Source organism: Pelobates fuscus, chromosome 10, assembly GCF_036172605.1.
Source record: "Pelobates fuscus isolate aPelFus1 chromosome 10, aPelFus1.pri, whole genome shotgun sequence".
NCBI classification, from domain to species: Eukaryota; Metazoa; Chordata; class Amphibia; order Anura; family Pelobatidae; genus Pelobates; species Pelobates fuscus.
In genome coordinates, this window is record NC_086326.1 from 59501619 (window position 1) to 59517636 (window position 16018).

General features: G+C 37.6%; 1 protein-coding gene across 1 annotated transcript; it reads right to left on the reverse strand.

Moving 5' to 3' along the window:
• Nucleotides 1-5083: 5083 nt before the first annotated feature.
• TFAM (transcription factor A, mitochondrial) lies at nt 5084-14342 on the reverse strand. Its single transcript, XM_063435021.1, has 7 exons — nt 14207-14342; nt 10559-10716; nt 10047-10117; nt 8061-8210; nt 6468-6563; nt 6306-6362; nt 5084-5639 (listed from the first exon to the last, which is right to left on the reverse strand). The coding sequence occupies exons 1-7, from the start codon at nt 14281-14283 to the stop codon at nt 5394-5396; spliced, it is 855 nt and encodes a 284-aa protein (XP_063291091.1). The 5' UTR covers nt 14284-14342; the 3' UTR covers nt 5084-5393.
• Between the last annotated feature and the right edge of the window lie 1676 nt (nt 14343-16018).

The window sequence follows — 16018 nt, forward strand, 5'->3', positions numbered from 1 at the left end:
TTCCAAACTGGGTTTTTGGTACTGAAATTCTGCCGAGCTGAACAGCGATATGGCCGAAATTCAGGTGTCCTAAAAAAAAAGCATCAGATAAAAGGGATATTATACCGGGTGGGCCAAAATTGATAGTAAGGTTTGAGGAGTCAATAACTTTTTTCTTAAAGAACCAATTACAGTTATATTAAATGAATGATTAAAAGGGACACTATAGTCACCAGAACAACTCCAGCTTAATGTAGTTGTTCTGATGAGTATAATCATTATATGCAGGCATTTTCAGAGAAAAAAAAACAGTGTTTACATTGCCCCTATGGACACCTCCAAGTGGCCACTCCTCAGATGGCCACTGGAGGTGCTTCCTGGCTCAATGCTGCACAGTAGGCAGCTCTGCCGTTCAGCGTCCCCATGCTAAATTTTCCTCCTAGAGATGCATTGATTCAATGCATCTCTATGAGGAGGTGCTGATTGGACAAAACGGTGGTTGGCCCCTGCCCCCTTGCTGATTTTAGCCAATCCAATGCTTTTTCCATGTGAAAGCATTGGATTGGCTAAAAAAAGTCAATTCTGATGAAGTCACCATGGGGGCAGGGCCAGTGCCAGCAGACCCGACCGGCGCTGGAAAAAGGTGTGTTTTAAATTATTTTAAAGGGGGGTAGGGGAGGAGGGCAAGCCACCTTAATGGTGGGTTTTGCACTATAGGGTCAAGAATACGACTTTACACTACAGGACGTAAAAAATATTCAATCACATCCAGATATCTCACACTGATAAAATTCCACTATATTTACTCACTGCTACGTGAAATTACCCATGATGAATCTTTCAAGTCTCAATTACAATATGTACCTCCAACTACTGTAACTAACAAATAAGTAATTAAATGGTCAAATCCTACTCTGAATTTTGTTCCACCCTGTACCTCAAATGTAAAAAACCTTATATACCATAAATTGGTATAGACTACAGTCAGCGTTTCCCTTTTTAAAAACTATTCTTGAATATTTACAGTATAAAGCTATATGCATATCTGGAAAATATGCACAGTGACACCTAGGGCTCTGAATATGACAAGCTATCACAGTGGGCATGGGCCACAATCTCCATCAATGCAATTTTACACAAGCTTTTAATTGATGGAACTAAGGAGTGAAATATCATTGCTTTTGCAGATCATAGGTTTTAATTGAATATATACGGATTTGTTGTAACCAGCGAGGTTAACATTCAACATCACACTCAAAGATCAAAAAGGACCATGCATCAATTAATTCTTCGCTTCACAAGTTCTGTATCTAGGTTTCCTAGAATTCAGTGTACACACTTTAATGCCATCATTTGATAATAAATCACATCAAATTTCCAAATGGTCTCAGCAAAATTTCACTGAAACATGAAACGGATTGCATTTTCTTGTGTGGTAAGATTGACTATAGGGACCCATCATATACTTGTATTTCCAATTAATAGGAATTCTCATATTTGCTAGGATTGTTTTCTCCTTTAGCACTGTATTATTGTACACATAACACAAAATATCCAGATTTCAACATTATACATTTGTTTAATCACTTTTTATGTATATTGTCTGTGTCCTGGTTTCCATCTTTTGACGATTACCTTTTATCCAACTCTATTCGACTTTAGTAAATTTGAGAATTACCATTGCAGTCGAAATTTGTTCACTTTCACTGAATTTTATCCATTTTCAAAAAATCTGCTGTTTAGTTAATAACCCTCTTTATTTTTTTTTAACAAATTGCATACTAGCACGCATGATACTCCCGTTGGTTTTTGAACACAATGCACTCCAAAGTCCAGGTGTATTGCATCAATAAAACAAAAATGACTTAATTTTGGGTCCTATTCGGGTGCTTGGAATAAGTATTGTAGGAAATCACATCTCTGACTCACATTTAAAACCATAACAGAATTTTAGGTCGCTGTTGTCTAAACGACCAACACATACATTCACCATGCCACATAAGCAGTAGTAATTATTGCTAATTGAAATAAGTGGACAGGGATATAACATTATAAAAGCTTTCAGGTCCTATTAAACTACTTGCCAAGCCCTTACAACTGATAGCTGTTTTGCACCTAAGGAAGCTTTAACATGTTACATTGCTTCAAGATGAATAATAGCCTTTATTATAAATTACCTTCACAAGACTCATAATGTGCGTGTAGACTCAACAATGGCTATTTTCTCCGCAAGGTTAGGACATTTTATAGCATTTTACTGTGTGCAAAATGTCAAGAAAGAATGGAAGTATGCTGCTGTTTTTGTCACTTGTCAGCCATTTTTAGACATGGAAGTTTAGGAACACCATTTTGGTACATACCTAAACTTCATGCTATATCAATATGCCAAGGCTATGAGAACATGTCAAGCAGTAAAATGTATTGAAGAATTTTACAGACTATTATTCCTTTTATGGCCTTTGCTAGTGGGTTTTAATCCCCCTGCTTGCTCCTAAATACTGCATGCAGAGTCCCACAATCCTATCCTAGATCTATCCTAAACTTTGAATTGTTTAAAAGTAAAAACGTTTGAAAATTCAGGTTAAAATAGCCAAGCTGTGTTCTACTTTTATCTGCTATACTGCTTCAAAAAGATATTTATTAATCCAATTGACTATGGCTGCTAAAGTTGCAATATCTAGATTCTGGTTGAAACAATAAACTCCTACCTGGGAATTTATTCTAAATCAACTCAAATATCAATATATCATGGAAAAAGGTATATATTACGGTAATTTTCTTTGAAAACTTACTTCTTTAGGAAAGCATATCAATTAAACTGTGAACAGCTTTCCACACCCAGATTTCTCTCCTGAAACTGTCATCAAAACAAAACACTAAGCCCTCAATGAATACTATCCTAGCAACCTACTTTTCTACCCACCAACCCTTACATTATGTGTCACTGTACCCCACTCCCTCTAGCATGTAAGCTCATTGAGCAGGGCCCTCAATCCCGCTGTTCCTGTGCGTTCCTGTGCGTCTGGTTACAAATACGTGTCTGTTAGTCCACCCATTGTACAGCGCTACAGAACTTGTTGGCGCTTTATAAATAATAATTATAAAGATTGGTATGAAAAGAGATGGCAACCCTGGATGGAAACATTTATCTTAAACAGCATACAATAATTAATTGAACAGTCCTGATACTTAAATATGAGTTAGTATAACTCCTCTACTTCTAAATAATACCCACAGCTGGTCAGTGACCCGTTCTGCACGTGTGCTTATTGTTGTTGATATATAAAGTATGCAGTTTTAATACGTGAACTGTACCTTAAGATCACTTATACTATACCATTGTCTATTAATGTAATGTCTGTATTTTATAAAATGAATAAATAATAAATAAAAACATAGCCAAGCTATGACTGAGAGAAATATATGCTGACAAATGCATCACCGTCTACAAGTTCCAAGCTACTGTCCTACAATTTAGTGGCATTTTGAACAGAATAGAATAATTAAAATAAAAAAAGTAGGCTTGGACCCACTAGTATCGGTGCACTTTGTAAGCAGTGGTAGGCTTAAACGCAATATAGTCATATTGTCATCTATCATTGGCCACCTATTGAGAGAAATACAGTATCAGCTAAAGCTTTCCACTTATCACCAGCCTCTAGATAAACCTTCCTGATGCTGCAGCACCTAGCAGGCACTAACTTCAGGATTAAATGGTTTAACCCCTTAAGGACACATGACATGTGTGACATGTCATGATTCCCTTTTATTCCAGAAGTTTGGTCTTTAAGGGGTTAAGGCCTAAAGTTAAGACAGAGCCCACACACTCCTGCCCCTATAACAACGTCATTGAGTTGAAGTTGTTATGGGTCATATGTTTATTATGTTTACTCACTCACTTCTATGTTTGTAAGGACCGAAAAGATATGTAGAAATCTGCAGTTTTATAATTGAACATTTTACACCTCCCTGGTAGTTTGGTTCTGTGGAGCTAAACTAAAGAGGCAGGCACAATTGCCCAGAGCACCTGTCTTGCAAATACTGGTCAATGAGCTGTAAACACAGCTCATAGATAAGACTGTGATTGGACTGTTGGGGAAGAAGGGGAGGGCTTGCAAACTGGATCTACAGCAAGGATTTCATATAACCCCATAGAAAACAAAATCACATTCATATTTTCCTATTAGAGTATATCTTAGTTTTTTTTTGTAATTGGAGCTCTCCAGGCCTGGAAGAAAAGAGGCAGGGAGGGGCACTTGGTGGTCCCCAGCACAGATGGCAAACCGTTAAGCAAACAGGTTGACTTCTTACATTGGTTGGTGCCAGGGCACTACTGACACCATAACCACTACAATGCACTGTAATGATTGTGGAACTTGGAAGATTAAATTTAAAATGCTCTACCACAGTATCAGCACTGCATTTTACACAAGCATACATGTGTAAATCAGTCCCGTCTTCATGCTGGTATTGGGTCTGTGCTATTCATACTAGCTATAGCAGTTGCTCAGTTAGAAAACTCTCTCCCATCCACAGTATAAATAGCTTATTATCATTTATAATGATCCCACAATCTACAGCAGTCGCTACAGCTCCCATCCTACTCATATCCATACGTATGGGTATGACTGAGTGTACCTAGGTATTGGGGAATGTGCTTGTATATACATACACACAAACAGGTGGCCATGTGCACACAGAGTTACACTTTTCCATATATATTTCCAGACAGGTGATCTGTACATTGTTGCTGTAAATGCAAATGTTTCTGTGTGTGGAGAGTGGCCCTACACGGAGAATGACTGGTTGATCACAATCCACCATTTGTCTACCCCATTTACATCGTAGTCAGCAGAGAACATAGACGATCACATTTTCTTCTGTACATTTATATGAATAACATTTGAATCCGTACATTTAAATAAATAATTATGTTTAGTGGTTAGGCCAGCCCTGTTGTAGCTATTTTGATAAAGATAACAGTAAGTCTTTTATCCAATTCCAACAAGCTTTGTCTACTTATTTCGACTACCTAACTAAACCTAGAGGAATCAGAATTTTGGTTAATTAAATGTTAAAAGAAAGACCACAGACTAAAGAAAAATTATATAAAAAGCATTGTAATCAAAATGGAGGGAGTTCTATTAATTATTCATGGTGAAATGGTTTTACTGAAACATGTAATATGAAAAAACAAGATCTTTACAGTAAAATTTACCTTCATAATTCACTCAAACCAGTGCTTTCTGACAAAAATATGTCACAGAAGAAATGCTTGCAGGACTATGCCGTTGGTGTTGTGAACAGACATTCTGTCTTACATTTGGCATAACCAGATTCTGTTGTACACTGAGCATCTCATACTTCTTGTGTTCAACATTAAGAGGCCATACAAAGAGTGATTAAGTAATTTCTTATTCCTCATTCTCTATCGTGATACTACTTGCGTTCTTCCCTTCTTTGAATTTGTTAGACTTGTCCGTATGTTTCAGTGTCCCTTTAAAGTTTTGCATTTTAGATTCTGCTTTCAATTTTGCCAACTGCAGTTTCTTCTTACGTCGAACAAGATCTTCACGTCCAATCTCAATCATCTGGTCCTCCCAAGACTTCATCTCATTTTCATATCGAATCTTGTCATCTTCTGCTAGCTGAATATATGCCTGCAAAGACATTAGTGTTGACTAATGGATGCAATTAGTGTACATTGATTTGAGAAACGTAATTGAATGTAATCCTTCCTAGCAGTTCTCACTAAATCTACTGTATTATTCAGCAAGTGAATACATTGCTGGCTTACAAACCGGGCTGCATCAGCATTTCCTCATAGAGATGCATTACATGCAGATTCACCATGCAGCGCGTGGAGACGCTGAACACCAGTGCTGCACGGGCACAGGAAGCACATCTAGTGGCCGTCTAGGCAGAAATGTAAACACTGCCTTTTGCATGATAAAATTACATTAAAAAGCATGCAGGGACAGGCTGTAGACACCAGAACAGCTGCATTAATCTGAAGTTGCTTTGGTGACTATAGTTTCCCTTTAATCTCTGTATAAATCAGATTAAATAAGATTTCAAGCAAATTTTTATTGAGGCAAAATAAAAAATACATAATATAGTTGCCATCTGTAAGTGTATGAGAGGTGTAAATAATCCAGTATCCTGGTTTAGTATAAGTTTCTTACGACATTACAATTTTACTTGGTTCTACAATATATGAGAAATTATATTGACTCTTTGAAAAGATAAAATAAACATAAAAAAAAAAAAAAACCTCTTTTTAAAATGTACAATTAAATAACTGCAATGCACATTTGAATACACACCTGCTTTTGTGAATCATTCAGACATCTCCAGTCTTCACGCACATTCTTCAACTTTGACTATAAAAAAAAAAATGTATTTAAGTTAGTTGACTCTAATAGCCTTTTTCTTAACATTCATCATAAACATTTTCAGTTTCAAAAAACAAATAGTCTCTTACATACCGGTACTGAGGCCCCTTTAGCTTCGTGAAAGTGTTCAGACATGAAGATGTTAAATGCAGAGCGTGGTCTCTTTGGTTTTCCCAGTGATGACAACTCCTGTTAGATAAAAGAAAAATCAGAACAGAAATGTCCACATGTACATACAACTCAGCTCAAAATACAATTTTGCTTAATGTATACTCAATTATATTGACTCCAAATTCAATGTGTAGTGAAAAACACTGCTTTTATTTATATTTTTACATGATTACTGTGTACAGTATATTGATTGTAAAACAGTGCTCCTTCTAGTGGAACAATTCTGGATAGATTTATCTTACTTGAATTATTGTTTTTTTGCACACAATCTTTTGTCTCAATGCACATTTGCCCTCTAGATAACAAGCTCACAGGACTTCTTACATTAGTACCTTATAGGAGGCTAAAAGATTTTCGTTAGGATCAAGATAGTGAAGAAAAATAGAATAATATTTAAAGGGTCCTCACAGTAGGTAACAGGTTGTAAAAAATAACAGATGGGTGCTTTGGGAATAGATTAGGATTCAGTATTTGCAGGAAGAAGTGAGATTAAATGAATGCTCTAAGCTTTTATGATGTGCAATCCCCAGATCTTGATTTTTTTTGTTCCTTTCTGCTCAACAGCAAAGAACTGGACAGAGATGAAGGCATAAACACATATCCATCGTACAGAACTGTGGAATATAGTGTTTTATAAAATAATCTAGTGCTCTACCATTTGCAGTCAGCAAAGACTCCAGTATATGTCAATTCAACCCAAAAATAACAATATTTGTATAACTAATGATAATTGGGCATATGCTAGTTCTGCTCTATTTGTGTGTTATCTGATGGTTGGGGTGTGTATGAGGTGTTTAGATACAGTGGGAGTGCAGTTGTATTGATAGCACTGCAGACTAGGGTCATGACAATACATTTCATTAAAGTAATGGGGACCAGAGGAAGGATTGGAGTAACAAGGTGTGGATTGTGGTGAGTGAGAACTATAAGTAGAGCCGATGTGTTTGTAATGAGCTGGAGATCACCAACTTTCCCAATTAGTGTCAAATAAATTAAACGATGATATCCAAAATGTTATATTTTGTCTATACTATATCCCATGACTTCAATATTGCAAACTTACATCTCCAAACTTCACTATGGTATACTGAGCAGCTTACAGGGATAAACAGGACCATTTTAAACTGCAAGTAATCTGTACGTTATGCAGGCCGAATGCATAATACATCCACAAACAGAAAAAGCAAACCAATTGATTATCTCATAGACTTGTTGATTGTGAAGTTGAATATTTGTCGCACACAGACACCCACCTGTAACCTGTCCAAAAAGGAAAGCTTCCATAAACAGATGCAAGTATGAGGAAAAGCAGGAACCTCTCTGTGGCTACCCTGCATGTATACATTGGATATTTCTCATGTTTTTAAATCTAATCTGCCGCACTATATACACACACACACACACAATAGCTAGTAAAATATAAAAATCTGGTTTCTGGATTAAAATTGAATGTTGAGAAGAGCATCTTTAGTCAAAAGATAAAAATATAACTTATGCATAGAAGAAGAATCCTACCCTTTTTTTGCGTATGGCAATTCTTTTGCTTCGCTTGTGTTTCCTTTCTTCTCTCAATGCTTGTAATTCCACTGGAGACAACGTTGCTTTATATTTTTTCACGTCAGCTACGTATATTTTCAGGTCAGATTTCGCAGCTTCCAGATAGGGCTAAATATAGGCAATAGGTATGTTTTATATAAACAAGAGGAATGCTCTCACTTTAACATGCATAAATTATAAGGGTCCTGCTGGGGCCAATGAATACAACATACAAGATCTGGAGCACTCACAAAACATTTTTTCAAAAACACCTGACATAAGCAAAAACAATGGAGACTTGGTTACAGTATACAATCATACATTGCATAAGCCTGCCTCAATGCCAATTTACTCTATTTTTTTCCAGGTCCTATTCTAACAACCTAATGCCTGCTTTTATAAGATTAATCTACTTACTTGAGAAATGCTTCCTCCTTATGCTCTCTGTGGGACAAGGTTAAATAGGGACCTGGAATTAGGAACCTGTGACAGGAAGGGGTGCAAAGCCACAGGAGTTGGCTTGGACTCCCAAATATATATTTGAAACCAAGAGGGCTGCACTAACATGCATACATTTTAAGGATGCTGCTGGAGTTCTTTAATACAACACACAAGATCCAGCAGACTCACGCAATCACTACACAGCATTTTTAAGGCTCACAACATTCGCTAGTTGAAAAACAAAATAAAAAAAAAACAACTGACTTAGGCAAAAATAATGGGGGTTTAGCTACAGTATATGAGTATACATTGACTTCGCCTGGCACAACACCAATATACCCTTTTTTGGTAGGTCCTAACCTAGCAACCTTGCTCTTATGAGATCAGCCCATTTACTAGGGAAATCCGTTAATGAGTCAGATCAGTGACATTCACACAATTATTCTGTCAGTGCTCCTATGCACTTGTATTGTGCTGCACATGTCTATTTAATGGATTGCCATATGTTAAAAGAAACACATTGCAATTATTGTATATTTTTAACTATTTAGTAGATATACCCCAGAAGAAAACATGCATGTATTCTTACATGTTTTCTTTGGAGCTATATGGAAAAAAAAAAAAAAAAATCATTTTGCAAAAGCTGCAGACCTACTGTCTGCAGCCTTTGCAAGTCTCCCTCCCCCTTTTCAGTCTGTCCTAGGGAAATGATCAGTCTGGAACTTCTCTATAGGAAGCCTGTGTGCTGGAGCCACACACACATTTGACTGTGGCTTTCAAATGCGTCTCAATGAATGTAGTACAGCTTATTAAGAGGAGGGAAGGCAGGTACGCTCTGGGCCCAGGGCACCTACCACTTGTTAGCTCAGCTTACGGAAGCATACCTCAATCTAGCTGTCTGAGTGACAGCCACAGAGGCATTTCTGCGTCAAATTATAAAAGTGTAGATTTCCAGGCACTTATAGTTAAGTTAATTTAACAGTGTTTTCCTCACAGGTCCTTATAAAACGGAAAGCTGTCATAGTATGGCTGCTATCACTTTAAACTGCATATCCAATCGTCCTATGTGATGATCGAAACTCCTCCTTGGGGATAAAGAACTTACTCCATAATTATCTACTGGACAGGAGGTAGTGGCATATCAGCCACCATTAACCAGAATGATAAGCTCCTATTTAGAGCATCTTATTTATTCTGGCATCACAAAAGGTAGGATACTAATGAAGAAAAGAACAATATATATTAGATAATGCAATTAGTTAAGCAGATATGTGTCGAGGGCAGGGTAGTAGGAAAATAAAAACATGTATATAACATACATTATTAATACATTTTGACTCGTTTTGTAGAAAACAAAAAATTTATTTTTATGTGTCAATATCAAAGAATAAACAACTACAAAATTATTTATGTCAAAACAATTAAGCAGAGGGTTATTGCGCACTAAAAGATAAACTTTTAGAAGTAAATTCTGTTGGAACTTTAGTCTGGAAAAAATACTCTCTTTTCATATTGTTTACTTACTTCTTTGACGGAAGCAGGAAGTCCTCTCCATTCCTGAGCTATCATCTTTGCAAGTTCCGTAATTTTTGCACCTGTTAAAAGGTAAACGGAAAGATCTTATCATTTTTATCCCATCTGACAATAAACTGAAAGATATCAAATATCTACACAGACTGCATTTCAGCATTCAAATGTCAAAACAATTATAGGAGTCACTAAGGCAGTAAAGGTAAAAGCCACGCATACATAATTATTAGTATGGGCTTTCCACTGTCCATTGGCGAGTGATAATTTAGCCATAGAGATTAGAATTTTTATACTATGGCTTGGAATGGCAAGCAACTTTTAAAGCTGGGCTAGTAGCATAGCACTAGACATTTTAAGCCCTAGACTATTCTAGGAGTTTCATTTTTACTTACTTTGCTGAAAGGAAAATAAGTTAATGGCCGCAATTTCTGAGAAAACAGAGTGGATAGCTGTTTAACGAAACTCAATCAACACGGGTTTGGCCATTTTCATCATTAAACTCTTACCTGGGTATTTTTTGCTTAGTAGGGGTTGTTGCTGAATGGAATAACGAATGTATCCTGTTAAGGGTCGCTTTAGATGGTCATCACTTTTATGGGTTTTGGAAAACCACCTGGTTGCTGAGCACTGTACAGCTGAGACTCCGCAGAGAAGGTTGTTGCAACTTAAGGATAAAAATAACACATTCAAATACTAACATGGAGTGATGAGACACTGATCTCACACAGGGCCATTCAGTAAAATCATATAGCAAACTATAATTTAAAGAACCGCTATAAGCACCCTTCACAGCTCAATGGAGTGGTCTGGGTGCCAGGTCCCCCTAGTTTTAACCCTGCAGCTGAAAACATAACAGTTTCAGAGAAACTGCTATGTTTACATGATAGGGTTAATCCAGCCTCTAGGCCGCTTCCGCGATTCTCAGTGTGACAATCACATTGAACTCTCGCAGCTTGAGTTCAGATCCCCATGGGAAAGCATTGAGTAATGCTTTCCTATGGGCAGTTTGAATGCGAGCGCCGTTCTGGTTTCAACCCCTTCAGCCCAGCGGGAGGGGGGACCTAATAACCCTACAGTGCCAGAAAAATTCGTTCTCCTGGCAATATAGTGCGCCTTTAAGCTAAAGAATTGATACAAAACCTGTGAAGATATGACTATAGCAGAGTTGTTTATTTCCAGCTATTTGAATATAAATTGTATACAATTTGGAGTTTAATGAAAACCCCAAAACCGTGCAAGCGGCACATAATGAAAACTAGCAAAAAACCATTTTTTTTTAAAATCTATTAAAAAAATGACATGTCATGAGAGGGTTCTTCGGGTACGTTGTCTAAACATTTTACAAGTTTATTCATTAATTGTGTTATTCCCTAAAGGGAGAATTCAAGGTAAATTTCAAATTTACAGTCAAGGTAGTCAAACTGGAAAAATTCTCCCTGTCAGTTATGCTTTCCGTTAAAGGACCACTATAGGCGCCCAGACCACTTCAGCTCAATGAAGTGATCTGGGTGCCAGGTCCCCATAGTTGTAACCCTGCAGCTGAAAACATAGCAGTTTCAGAAAAAGGAAAATTTGCTTCATACTTACCGTAATTTTCTTTTTCTGATCATTATTCATGGCAGAATTTACTCATGGGTTAGCTCCTCCCCTCACAGCAGAAAGGACAGGAAATAGAACTCTGAAACTGGTATATATAGATCCTCCCCCTTCCCATCAGGCAGTCTTAGTAACTAGCATCACATCTTATAGTATATGGGTGGGACCGTAATGCTGCCATGAATAATGATCAGAAAAAGAAAATTACGGTAAGTATGAAGCAAATTTTCCTTTTTTCCTGACATTCATGGCAGCATTTACTCATGGGGAATACCCAAGCAATATATATAGAGGGAGGGACAGAGTTCAAAAACAGCTAATAGCTATAAAACCATTCTTGAGCTGCATAAATCTTAGAAGACTTTAAAAAAGCCAAACAAGACATCCATAGGATATTGTCATACATTCTGCTCAGACAAGTAAATTAACCTAGAGGCTGCCAGGTCAGCAACCTCCTGGCATTCAATATCTGAAATATCCTGAATAATGATAGAGTCCGAAAGGACTTAAGGCCATGATAGCCTACGTTATATAAGGATAATGCCATTTTGATATAAAATTTAAAACCAAATTGATGACCTCATCAGATCAGAACCTTGACAAAGGCATAACAGAATGTTGGATGAGAACAACACACCATGCTTTTCAACACGGGGAGAATTACACTGAGAATCCAATTACTTCTCGGATGTAATTAAGGGATAAGAGAGGAAAGGATATCTGGCAATAGAAAAACTTTTGAGAAATGGTCTCATGTATAAATACATAGGAGTGCACACAAAAAGGCCTTAAATTTGTTAAACAGTACCATGCTCCATTTTGGAAATTCAGGTCTCCTCTCCTGGGAGAGGCACTCAGACAGGTTCAGAAACACCTGTAATCCATCTGAAGTGGTAAAATGTGTTAATTGCTTATCCTGAAACACCTGTGGTAGAAGGAATCTATTACAAAGCAGCATGTTTCCTTATCTACTTTATTAAAAAACTGAAATAGAGAATCCACAGTAGTCACTAGTTACTTACCCAGTACAACAGTGCATTTGCTAGAATTGGGCTGTATTACATTTCAGCGCAAAACAGACCTTAGATCATTTGTATATATTAAATCTACCAAGGCTGTGAATAAATTGGACTGCCTGATGGGAAGGGGGAGGATCTATATATACCAGTTTCAGAGTTCTATTTCCTGTCCTTTCTGCTGTGAGGGGAGGAGCTAACCCATGAGTAAATGCTGCCATGAATAATGTCATGAAAAAACTGATATGTTTACATTGATGGTTAATCCGGGAGACATCCACCAGAGGCGCTTCTGCGATCCTCAATGCAAAAATCGCATTGAGCACACTGAACGTCCATAGGAAAGCATTGAGTAATGCTTTCCTATGGGCGGTTTAAATGCACGCGCGGCTCCACTCAGGAGCTGATGCCAGCGGGGGAGGAGAGGTCACCAGCGCCGAGGGAGCCCGGCGCTGGATAAAGGTAAATGGCTAAGGGGGTTTTAACTGCTTCAGCCCAGCGGGAGGGGGACCTAATAACGCTATAGTGCCAGGAAAACAAGTTTGTTTTCCTGGCACTATAGTGGTCCTTTAACCCCTTAAGGACACAACTTCTGGAATAAAAGGGAATCATGACGGAATATTTCCATCATGTGTCCTTAAGGGGTTAAGTTACATTTGGAATTTACTTTGAATTCTCATTTTAGTGAATGGTAAACTGAAAAAAATTCTCCAACTCAGCTGTGTTTTAAGTTCAGCCATTTCTGCCTAAAACATGAAATTCTCTTTGTATTCCTAAGAACACATACTACTGAAAACAACCTTTTTTTAATTTGGGTCAAAGATTGCTCTTTGCAGCTGTGTACCATACAATCGCTAGTTATTCTGCACGGACAACTTTATCCTTCAAGTACATATATAGTGCACAATATGTAAAGCATTTATTAAGTTTGCTTTTGTTTATTAAAAGTAATATGCTAGAATCTCGGCACCTGTGTAAGCAGACCAATGTCGATGTAACGCCTGATATGTCAAGACAAAAATAAAGAATTAAAAAAATATAAACTTTTGTAAATAACACTACATAATGCACACACCATGACGACATTTACTAGGACAGGAAAGGCTATCTAGAAATTTTCTTTACAAAAAAACCAAACCCAAAACACTAAAGCCAGACATTATTTGTGGAACATAATGTAAATCTGAGTACTATATGAGTATTGAGCAGAATAAGAGTGAATTGAATTTATGGACATAAATAATAAAAATTAGATCAGAACAGGTTTCCCCCAAACTCTGACCCTCCAAATATTGCTGAACAACAACTCCCACGATCCTCTGGCTATGTATTTCATGTAGAGAATCATGGGAGTGGTAGTTCAGCACCATACAGAGGGCCAGAGTTTGGAGACCCTTGAATTAGCCATTAGGTGTGGGTTTATGGGATATTCCTGCAGTGTTAGTGAGTGGGATAAATGAGCAGCCCAGTACAGGGGGTGTGAGGATGTCTAGCAGTATCAGGGGTCACACTGTATAAATGGAGGAGCAGTATGGCGGCCACCTTGTTCTCGGTGTGAAGCTCAGCTCGGCCAAGGACCTCACAAGGTGGCCAAATCCACGAGACAGGATGGAGACCATGGCTGTCAGAGTAACGCGTTCACCAAGTCCCACTTTGACTTCAACTTCCGGCCCCAAGGCATGCCGGGAGTGCGCTTCCCCTCCTGCCTTTCTTTCCTTAGAGCGCGACTATAAGGTTCCGGGTGAAACAACAGCTATAGAACTTAGAACGCGAATAGAACTATCAACCAATCAGGGCCGAGTAACACAAAGACTGTTACTGGTAGTACTGTATGGATAGGGACAGCAAGGCATTGAGAATCAGTACTGATAGTGTCTAGTAGGAGTGAAACTCAATGCTATAGAAAACAAATTGTATATATATCATATAGGAAAATGGTTATGAATTAAAAAAAATAAAAATTAATAAAATAATTCATGGATATATTTCTTTAATGAAGATCAGTGGGTAAATATAATATTATTGAAATACATGAATAATCTCTGTTTTTGACTGCAGTGAGTACATGTAAATGAATGGACATTGTACCTCATGACATTGGACATTGGGGCCAGGTACTCAATATCTGTGGATGATCATTTGTAATGAAACCGTATTTGATAAAATAATACAATAATTAATGTACATTGTTTTTTTAAATGAAGATCTGTGGGTAAAATCCAATATAACTGTAACGTATGAATAATCTCTTTTCGACTGCAATTGATACGTGCAAAGGAATGGACAGTGTACATTAAAAGGGACACTCAGGATTTGGGCGTGGGGGAATCATCTGATATTTAAAGACAGTACAATGGATGTTCCCATATATGTGCGGCAACCATCAGTTAAAATCCCTGTTGTACCAAACTGTTAAAAGCAGTTAACAACAACGTATAATGGTAGACTGTGATCATTAACCATCCGAACAGTACAGCAAAAATGTCACAGGTTTATTCTATAGGCAATGCATGCAAGGTTTTCAGAGGCATGATGTTTTCCTAGACATATATTACATATAAATGAAGAAGGGCAGTACAAGACAATTAACATCCTGCAATCTGAACAGTTGAAATCCTTAAAGCAGGGGTTCTCAACCCAGTCCTCAGGACCCCCTACCAGTCCAGGATTTGGGGATTATCTGGGTGTGTCTAAGGTGTTTAGAAAAAGGGGAAAAAACACCTTAGACTCTAAGGTGTTTTTTTTCCCTTTTTCTAAACACCTAAGATTAAAATCCCTAAACCCTGGACTGGTAGGGGGTCCTTGAGGACAAGGTTGAGAACCCCTGGGTTAAAGGGATACTATAGTCACCAAAGCAACTTCAGCTTAATGAAGCAGTTTTGGTGTATAGATCTTGCCCCTGCAGTTTCACTGCTAAATTCTCTGCCATTTCGGAATTAAATCACTTTGTTCATGCAATAGTAGTCACAACTCCCTGCATGTGACTTGAACAGCCTTCCTAAACACTTCCTGCAAAGAGTCAGCTAATTTACACTTCCTTAATTGCTAATTCTGTTTAATTTTGAATTTCTAATCTCCTGCTCTGTTAATAGCTTGCTAGACCCTGCAGTAGCCTTCTGTATGTGAGTAACAGTAAGTTGATGTGATTGAAAATGAAACCATTTTTTTTTTTTATGTAGGCACAGCAGGAGGGGAGTGGGTGACTAGGGCTGCATAAACAGAAACAAAAGTGATTAAACTCCTAAATGGCAGATAATTGAGCAGTGAGAAGTCAGAGGCATGACCTATACACTAAAACAGCTTCATTAAACATATTTTCTTGGATACATTTTTTTTTACCAGCAATTCTTAAAC

What these genes read in the sequence shown, in the direction of transcription:
- TFAM (XM_063435021.1), bottom strand. Translation starts at nt 14,283, where the DNA reads ATGGTCTCCATCCTGTCTCGTGGATTTGGCCACCTTGTGAGGTCCTTG. An exon ending in TTCCTGCTTCCGTCAAAGAA is followed by an intron (nt 8,211 to 10,046) that starts GTAAGTAAACAA and finishes GCCTATATTTAG; the next exon opens with CCCTATCTGGAAGCTGCGAA. An exon ending in CTAAAGGGGCCTCAGTACCG is followed by an intron (nt 6,363 to 6,467) that starts GTATGTAAGAGA and finishes TTTTTTTTATAG; the next exon opens with TCAAAGTTGAAGAATGTGCG.